Source organism: Magallana gigas, chromosome 4, assembly GCF_963853765.1.
Source record: "Magallana gigas chromosome 4, xbMagGiga1.1, whole genome shotgun sequence".
NCBI lineage: Eukaryota > Metazoa > Mollusca > Bivalvia > Ostreida > Ostreidae > Magallana > Magallana gigas.
Genome location: NC_088856.1, coordinates 25491382 through 25501326, shown reverse-complemented (window position 1 = coordinate 25501326; position 9945 = coordinate 25491382). Strand labels below are relative to the sequence as shown.

Below are 9945 nucleotides of genomic sequence, written 5' to 3'. Positions count from 1 at the left end.
AGGACAGCTGACTTGGAAGAAATCAAAGCTGAGACAGAGAATGAGACAAACCTGGGCAGTGATATTATGGCCAATCAGATTGACAATTCCATAACAGTGAATCAAAACGACCAGAAGAATCGCAACGAAGCTATTGTTCTTCAGATGGAAGGGGGTAAAGGTTCAGTGCCTGTTGAAAATGTCTTTCAAATGGAAAATGAGTTGGGAGATGGTGGCTATATAATTCTTTCAGGGGATGCTGCAGGTATGATATGATTGTGGTTCATTGTGACAAGCAACCGTTAATCTTTGTATATATGTATATTGTGTACTATGTATATTTTACTCATATGTGCAGATTCCTTATCTTTCAGTCAGTGGTACAAAAAACAGCAATTAATGCTAAGATTTATATTTTGATCTTCATTTACCGGTAGTTGTTTGTCAAAGCATACGAAATCCTAATACCCCTGCTAGTCTTTCTATAAATCAGATGATTTTGAAAACGTTCAGGGTCTTAGTATAAAAGATGGGGTTGGTTTTTTGTGGAGTTGATAATGATTGACTAATAATGATGTTATTTATAGCCTCTTTTGGTGTGGAAGGCAGTGAACCAGCGACCAAGAAGATAAGAATTGATGGCGAGTCCTATATTGTTGCTGTCACAGACGAAGGAAACAAAGCTATTAGTATAGAGCATGACAAATCAGGCAACGAGCAGCAAATGTTCCTGGTAAGAGTTGTATGAATAAAGCAACAACAAAAAAATAAATGTACTGGTTCACAGCCACTCTAATCCTGCCTCATTGATTGATTTTATTGCCATATTGAATAGGGGAATACATAATCCTTGCAATTAAAATAATATACGGTACCTTCCTGCCTTATAATTTTTTTTTTAACCTTTGGCCTGAGAATCATTAATTAATTCTTAAAATGTTTTTGACACAAGGTGTTTTTCAACTGATAACAGAGAAAATTCAGTTTTACATCCATCATTACTTAAACTAATCTTAACTTGAGCCATGTTCTTTGTTTCACAAATACACCTGTTGGGTGTGGTCACAGCTTTTCTACACTTATCAAGTATTAGCTATTTTTTTTTTCCATTCGTGCATCCCTCACATATAAGATTGTATTATTCTGCAACAGGTGACAACATCAACAGCCAGTGGAACAGTCAACCCACACAAAGTGACCAACAGCATCGCACAGAAATCCGAAATCAACCAGGCCTGGTTCACAACCCGAGATGACAAGCAGGCCCTGCACAACACAGGTAAGGGAAGGGTAATGTTGGCAGATTGTCAGTTCCATTGTTAGTTTTTAAAATTTGGAAGTTTTTGAGTGTATTAAATTAAAATTAAAATGTTGTCAAATGAGGACTTCTGTTTCTTAAATGGAGAAAGGGGAGCATTAAATAAAATTATTGATAAACTTAATTTTAAAACAAAATTGAGGAATTCTGTTACTTTATTAATAAGGAGAAAGGGACGATCGGGAAATATGATTGGAAGTTGATTGTTGTCAATGTTATTCCAGGAGTCAGTTGGAAACAGGGTCAGTGGACAAACGAGGAGGTGGAGATACTACAGAGTAACATTACCAATTACTGCAAGGTTGGTACACAGCATGTCGTACTGGGTGATAGAACGTTCTGTACAAAAGTCATGTACGAAAAGATATGGAGACATTTGGTTAAAGATATGTACACTGTATATTTTGATATGAGCTAGAATTATGTAAAAGGCTATATAATTAAATTTTTCTTAATAATTTATCTTAGATTGTGAAATTTTGAATTATGATATACTTTTCTGTGTATTTTTTAAATGCAAATAATCTATTCTGTACATTGTATTTCCAGGAACACAATATTGCAGATCCGACAGAAATAATTTTTGAAATGTCTAAGGATGAACGCAAGAATTTCTACAGAACAGTGGCCAAAGGGCTGATGAGACCGTTATTTTCTGTGTATCGAAGGGTGACTCGAATGTACGACCAAAAGAATTACATGGGGAAGTATACAGTGGAGGAAATTGACTTACTGAAAGAGTGAGTAGAACTAGAATAATTCCAAAAATTGTTATTTATCATCTTACACAACTTTCAAGATTCCACCACATTTGTATTAGATGGATCAAGCCACTCGCGCCCGACAATAAAGTTGGTCAACGATCAGTGCTTCAGTCTTTCGATGATGAAGAAGTTGATGATTGACTCGATACCGAGTCCAATTTGGCAGATTTGCTACTAGGCTTAGTAACAGCAGTCTCTGCTTTTCTTTTTCTGGTGTTCGTTTTTCCTCATAAACATCTGTAGGAAGAATGTTGTTCTTCTCTGGGGACAACATGGCATTTGCGATCAGCAACACCTGCACTGTACCATGTGTAGAAAATATATACAAGTCTGTTGCATATAAAACCACACAACTATACAAGATACCTTAAATGTAAGGCCATCAAACCTCTTTTGATAAATAGGATAAATTAAAATTGTCAAACAAGTTGACAGAATCTTCATTAAAACATGTCTGAATCCAACACAAGTAACAGAACACTGAATCAGCATATGCGCAAAACAATCTCGCATGGTCTCGTAATTGATATTTATGAAAAAGAATTGGCACCAATCACATTAAATTGTCCTTGTTATATATTAAATTCTCCATGAAGATCTATCTTCTTTATTCTTTTTTTGTTCACCAGGCTGCGTAAAATGTACGGCAATGATTGGGCCACCATAGGGCAGGCTTTAGGAAGGAGTGCTTCATCTGTGAAGGATAAATGTCGACTCATGAAGGAAACCTGCAACTCAGGTACAATGGTTCCTCTATGATGTCATGACTGGTAATGTGCAACATAAGTTGCATACTTTAAGTTGTTTGGATTTTCTGTCACACATGTACATATGTTAATTTGTTGATTAATGAAATGTATTGTAGATTCAGATTTCCTAGTTACACTCATTTAATTATGATTTTGCTCCTATGTGATAATAATATCTCGGAGAAATGTTAGTTGTAACTAAAATGTATACAGTATCAGCATACCTCAAGGGGCAGGGTTTGATAAAATCACTTCATGAATTCACCAATTGTAATAGAATACATTTGCATTTATTTGTATATTTTTACTATATTCCAAAGACGGTGAAAGAGCTTTGTTACTCTTATCAGAGGGATATTGCATCTGTAACTGAGTATTCACTATTTATAGAGAATTTTCCTTATTTGCTATATGTATATGTATTTCATGAACATGTTGCTGGTATATGTAAGTGTAGTAAGTATCATTTCTTTGACAGGAAAATGGCTTCCAGAAGAGGAGAAAAGATTGTGTGATGCAGTGTATGAGTTAAGTGGAACTAAACAAGGTAATCATTGTTTTACTGTTGCTGACATTATTGTGTTCTTAGTTAAGATATGTTCAAGTTTCTTGAGTGTTAAAGATATTAACATTTATACAGAAGCCTAAAAAAATTATTGCAAAAATCAATCCTTCCCCCTTTCTTTTATTATGTAAATAAAAACCAATGAAAAATTGCAAATGTAAAATCAGTGATGAGATACATTTGTCTATCTGTTCCAGGGGAAAGTGTGACCTCTGGGCTGTCCTGGTCCAATGTGGCAGAGAGGGTGGTGACGCGATCCGAGAAACAGTGCCGCACAAAATGGCTGAACTACATGAACTGGAAGCAGAAGGGAGGGACGGAATGGACCAGGGAGGACGACATGAATCTCATTATAAGGTATGTGTGTGTGTGAATAGTCAAATACAGAAACTAAAGGGGATGCTGAAGTGAAAACTTGATGTGGAAGGCAGTCTCATATTAATGTGTGGGAATTTTTTAGAACTCTTAAACCAAAGTAGAGGCTGGAATTAGAATTGTACCCTCATCATAGGTGTGTGAAGTTAACTTTGGGTGATAAAGATAATAATTAAACAATAAAATCCTTTCTTTGGTGATTCATTCGGGATATGAAGGTGGCGACATTGCAGAAAAAAAATATATAACCCCCATTTCTTCATGTCTCATTGTCCAAGGTAACATGTTCAGGTGTATGAAATATGGTATTTTAACGAACAACACTTGGACAATCTCATCTTAAAAAAAAAAACCATATGAATTATGAGGTCTAAATAATAGATACAGTAAGAGTTTTATAAAAAACAACACAGGTATCTAAATACATAAATATATATTTTTTTATTTCCTGCAGAATATCCAATCTTGGAGTGTCCAATGACACTGAGATAGACTGGAAGGCACTGTCAGATAACTGGCCGAGGTGAGCAGTGGTTTGTTTCTGTAGAAGATGATTTTAGGTCACTGATATTGAAAGCATAGTGAGAAACTGTTTGACTATTTCTATTATATTTTTACAGTGTGAGGTCTCCACAGTGGTTGAGAGGAAAATGGTGGTCGCTGAAACGGAACTATCACCACTACCAGTGCATGCCATTTCAAGGTCCTTATAAGAACTCATTGATTTTTATATAACTTGTACACATGTGTGGGTGTTTGTTTTACATCCTTATAATGTAGATCTATGGATAAAGTGTATTTTGAAATTGTCTATTGAAATGTTTTTCTCCTAAAAAATTAAACAGTTCTTCATAACAATGTATTGTCAATTTGAATTCTGATTGACTACTTACAAGTCATACAAATACATGGGTATTAAATGAAAATTCTCAATGGTTTTGATTAACGATCTATTCTCACCAATTTTCAGATTTGCTTGAACATTTAAAGACCAACCATGTTGGAAATGTTCGGATGAAGAACCAGATGAAATTATCCTCGGAAATGGTAGCCATGCCAGTAACTCTACAGACAGGTGAGAATGAAGGCAGGTGCCTTGAAACATACATAAAACATACAGAGATTTCACATGTACTTTGTATATGTACATGTATGAGTACATGTATGTTAGATATAAATATGTATGTATATAATGTAAGCTATATAGATAAGGATACATGTTTGTACAATGTATGTAAAAATGTTTCTTGTTTCTTTTCAATCATACAACTCTTTCCCTCTTGACTCTGTGAAACCTACAGAGGTTTTATCTGTGATTGGTGTGAAAGGTGCAAAAAGAAAAAATAAGAACTTTATTTCCTTGTATCAAAGAAATGGCATGATGGCATTGCTATTGTGAACGTCTTCCTGAGATTCTGAAGTTCTTTCTGCAAGATTTACACAGGTTTTCTGTGAATGATATCTTGTTGTTACTAATGTAATCTGGTATTTGAAGGGATAAAGAATTTAGTTTGTATCATGTTACTTGGGTTGCCTATGTCACATTATGTAATTTGTCAAAAAAAAATCTTTTCCCGTGAATTTAAGTACTACTTTAGCTCATCCTCATTGTTTTAATATATATGACAGTAAATACATGTATGTTCAAATAGTTGAATTGAAATTTTGAGGGCAAATACTCTAATATACTGGACTTATTAAACCATTATATTATAAGAAATAAATTTAAATGCTACCTTTTTTGCCCAAGTATATCAAGCTCACATGTTCTTGTAGGTAAGTGGTGGAGAGAGATGAGAATGCACACAAACCTTTTATTTTAATGTGTCAATGTTTTAAACAGGTTCAGATGGTTCGACCACTACTGAGGCTGTACAGACGTATGAAATCCTACATCAGACCAGCTCAGGGGCTTTCCTGATCACACAACCCAACAATAACCCGGCCATCACCATAAATGGCTCCCCAGTCACCACCGATCATATTATTGTCCATACATTACCTGTAAGTACCTACCATATCATTGTCCATACATTACCTGTAAGTACAGGCCACATCATTGTCCAAACATTACTTGTAAGTAGCGACCATATCATTGTCCATACATTACCTGTAAGTAGCGACCATATCATTGTCCATACATTACCTGTAAGTAGCGACCATATCATTGTCCATACATTACCTGTAAGTAGCGACCATATCATTGTCCATACATTACCTGTATGTACCGACCTTATCATTGTCCATACAATTCCTGTAAGTACAGACCACATGCTTTAATAAAATGATCAAATTGTAGACCTCCACAGCAGTACAGGGTCAGGAGAACTTGGCAGTACAGATGAACCCAATCATACTCAACACATCCACAGACAGTCTTAGTCTCGACTCGGCAGAAATCTCGCTTCAGAACTCCACTAACAGTACCGAGCAAGGTGAGTCATTATCTCAGTAGATCGGTACTATCATAATGGAGCTCTCATGCTAATATTGAGCAATGTGAATACCTGTCTCAGCAGTGAATGTTTTTTAATGTACATGTATTTTTATCTCTGCTAGATGAGTTTGAGAGAGTCTGATACAAAGTCTTATAAATGCTCTGGATTTTATTCACATTTTATTTTCATTGAAATTATTCATAGCTGCTGAATGGTGAGAGAAAAACAGGATTACAATTACATTGTTCTTTATTTCAGACTTGGCAGATCAGATGATATCCAATTCCACACCTGAAATTGACACACAGACTGAAATTACTTCAGAGTCTACATCTTTTGAAAATGAGGTAGGACTTATTTCCTGGCATATACAGGTGTATTTGCTTTTATGGAACTTTTATCATTGAAATCCAGACATCAGGCCTCAGGATCATGGAGCAGTCTTTGAATTAAGTGCAAAATTGTACACCGTTTAAATGTCTCTGGATTGACAACATCAACAAAAGTGAATTGCTATTAAAAGTGTATTGATATATAAAGGTTGATTGCAAATCTCAATCTTAATTTCATAATAAACAATCATTTTGTGACTAGCTTAAATTTTCTCTCAAGTTTGAAATTGCTTCATAATCCTCAGGCCAGATTTCATAATATATATTTTCAATTGACAATTAACTGAAAATCTTATCAGTTATATGGAAAAATATCTCCATCCATTATTGACAAAGTCAGGTAGCTGTAGGAAATATTAACTGAAGTGGTATGATTTTTAAAATAAATAAATCAGTTTCTAAAAGTTGAGCTGTAAAGTTGTTACTAAGTATATTGACCCTTTGTGTCTTTAGAGTACAGTAGAATAAGATACATTTGATGGTTGCCCTTGCCCTATGATTATTAATCATTTTATATTTAGAGCAGACCATCTCGTGGTTTGTAAATAGTGTATAACATAGTCATTCTTTTATTGAAAAAATAAATGTTGATATCAGTATTGATTAAGGAATCATGCATTGATTTAATATATTTTAATTTTGGAACAGACCATAGCATCATCTGTGATAGAGGCGGATCATGAGGCCAGTCAGTCCCAGATCGTGATATCCTCAGAGAATGACCTCCCGGGAAACTACAAGTTAGTGATGGTCACCGCATCCAATGACAACAGTACCGAGGAGTACATGTTCTCACAGTCAGGTACGAAAAATCAGGTGTGAAAACAGTCTCTGCTGCAAAATACTGACTCTATTTTTTAAAGCTGACATTCTCACACCTGTACACATTCAAATATAGTAAAGTATCGATGTAAGACTTTGATTTCATAAATTCTTAAAAAATTCAATTCAATTGAATTCAATGGCTATTGCTTGATTATAAGAATAATTTTCTTGAATATTATATGCATAAACTTTCTCTCTTCTTCATGACTTGTGATTTCAAATGGCATAGCAATTTCGTACAGTCTTTTGTTATTTAGGAGCAATTTGTCTTTAGAAATCTAAATTAATAGTTATGAATAATTTTTGTTGTTTTCAAATTCATTTATACATATAATTTACTAATAAGTATGATTCCCTCTACTTCTTAAAGAAACTTATAGTCAATTCATAGCTCTATAGAAACAGCCAGACTGAAATCAACACGTCCTGTTTATCTATTGGTCGAAAAAGAAAGCATTTTATTATTAAAATAAAACCAAAGTCGACCAGTCTCTACTTCTTTATAAACCCTGTTCCTCTCTTTAACCGCATTGAGTTATTTTGATATTTGACATATTACAGATCCCATGCTGCCCTCAGGAGAGACCGACCTGATTGGTGCTTCGTCTGACATAGATTCTGACAAAGGTCAAGGTCAAGTCACACTGGACATATCCAGTCCAGACATCACAACCTCATCTTCATGAATATTCATATCTGTGTGGGCTACTGACAGCACCAGAAGTCATCTGGAAACCTCAGCAAATACAGAGGTCAATTTTATGTACTGTTGTCCTAATGTTACAAAGAATTTAAAGATCAACAGTTTCAGTAATGAAAAATGTAGTAAAAAGCAGACATATAAGACAAGAACTATGTTCTTAATCTTTTACTATGGATATTGTACATGTGTGGTATGACAAGTTTTTTTTCCGCTTGATATTCTTGTATGGTGATCCCTAAATGCAGGAGTCTGGTACAGCACAAAATTATGCATGGCTGTTGAAACTATTGAACCATTTAGTCCCTGGAAAATGATGCATGTAGTTTTTTTTTTTGTTGATGTATAAAAGAATTTATATGTGTGATTGCAGTGATGGAAAATATTTGAAACAAATTGTTTGACCAACGAGACTCAATGTGTTGTCTATTAAAGCTGCTTTGTCCAATTTTTTTGTTATTACAGCATCAAATAATTGTCCATACAAACCAATTATCTTAGAGAGTCACAGGCTTTCTCCTTTTCACACCAGCATATTCAGTCTATTTTCAAAGTTAGAAATATTCAAAGTAAAAAAAATAATTTGTTATGGCCAAACAAACATACAAACCAAAATGTATCATGTGAATGTTTAGAAAAGGAAACCGTTTGGTTTCGTTTCCCGAATAATTGGGGTTATTCAACCGCATGCTATGCGTTAATTGTAAACAAAGCGAACAAAATGTACTCGGGTTTATTTTTAATTTGCCTGATCAATATGACCTTTATTTATAGCAATGTCAAAGTCGTAATACAACCATACCCGTCTCAACATCAGGGGTCAATTTTAACATGAGGCGAAATAACGTAATGTCGTATGTGTTGATTATAACAAATTTTGTACATTTTTAATTAAAATTTGGCTTAATTGACCGGGAAATTACTGCAATGTCTATTATTATACACATACTTAGCATAACCATTGTTTAAAAGCGTACACAAAATTTAATATAAAATTGGACCAAGCAGCTTTAATTGAAGTTGAGGGTAAGTATTGGGCTAGCAGAATCAAAAGCTGTAATATGTGACAAGGGGAATAACTCATGTCTCTTACAACTGAGAAAATGAGGTGTTTGTGGTTTCTTTGTAAGAAACTGTAGAAAAGCTATATTTGTGCTACCAAATAAAATGCACCCAAAGTGTATGCTCCAGTCCTACTGTTTAAATCCAAGAAATGCCAGTTTAATGTTTAAATAAAAGGTTATTTTATCCAGTTAGCTCATGTTTGTTACAATGCTTACTGTTTCAGAAATATGTTGTGTACAGTAACTGTTACTTTTTAATGTTCCTGTTTTGATTATAAAACATTTTTGAAATGAAACGTCTTCTATTTGTTTCTCACTCATGGTTTGTTCTTGTTGCAGAACGTGATATGCAGATGGAAACGACTTGACTTGAATTTTCTACTGAATTCTTATAGACTTAGTTGTTTTCATAATTGCATTTGATAAAATTGTCTTCAGACGCAAACATAACTGATTTCAGTAAAAATCGGATTTGAACGGAAGTTAGACTGACTGTAGACAGTACTCCATGACTTGCATTTTTATGGCAGTTTTAACAAGAAAATGAGTTATGGTGCCATTAAAGCAGTGGTAGTTTTTAGGGGGTATATTTTCATCAAAAAAATATTTAAAAAAATTAAAATGGCAGTAGTCTTTAATTGCTAAGATGAACATTGCAAATTTTGGCCAGCTTCGGGCAGAAAAAAGCCAATTCAAGAAATGTTAACATTCTTATCCTCAAATGTACAAGATGGCCGCATATAACCCTTAATAATACAAAAAAAAATAGTGCATTA

The 9945-nt window shown here is 34.2% G+C and overlaps 1 protein-coding gene across 2 annotated transcripts in view; it reads left to right on the top strand.

Moving 5' to 3' along the window:
* The window catches only part of LOC105342412 (cyclin-D-binding Myb-like transcription factor 1), a 10940-nt gene extending 1702 nt beyond the window's left edge, over positions 1–9238 (top strand). For both annotated transcript variants that reach the window (XM_034449930.2, XM_034449931.2), the window contains exons 2-17: positions 1–244; positions 567–712; positions 1132–1258; positions 1522–1598; positions 1847–2037; positions 2691–2800; positions 3289–3357; positions 3573–3732; positions 4205–4273; positions 4371–4453; positions 4721–4825; positions 5594–5754; positions 6050–6185; positions 6447–6535; positions 7229–7382; positions 7967–9238. The exon at positions 1–244 is cut by the window's left edge and continues 121 nt beyond it. In XM_034449930.2, coding sequence (XP_034305821.2) covers positions 1–244; positions 567–712; positions 1132–1258; positions 1522–1598; positions 1847–2037; positions 2691–2800; positions 3289–3357; positions 3573–3732; positions 4205–4273; positions 4371–4453; positions 4721–4825; positions 5594–5754; positions 6050–6185; positions 6447–6535; positions 7229–7382; positions 7967–8091 — 2046 coding nt within the window. In that variant the 3' untranslated portion in view covers positions 8092–9238. The remainder of the gene's footprint in view (positions 245–566; positions 713–1131; positions 1259–1521; positions 1599–1846; positions 2038–2690; positions 2801–3288; positions 3358–3572; positions 3733–4204; positions 4274–4370; positions 4454–4720; positions 4826–5593; positions 5755–6049; positions 6186–6446; positions 6536–7228; positions 7383–7966) is intronic.
* The last annotated feature ends 707 nt before the right edge of the window (positions 9239–9945 follow it).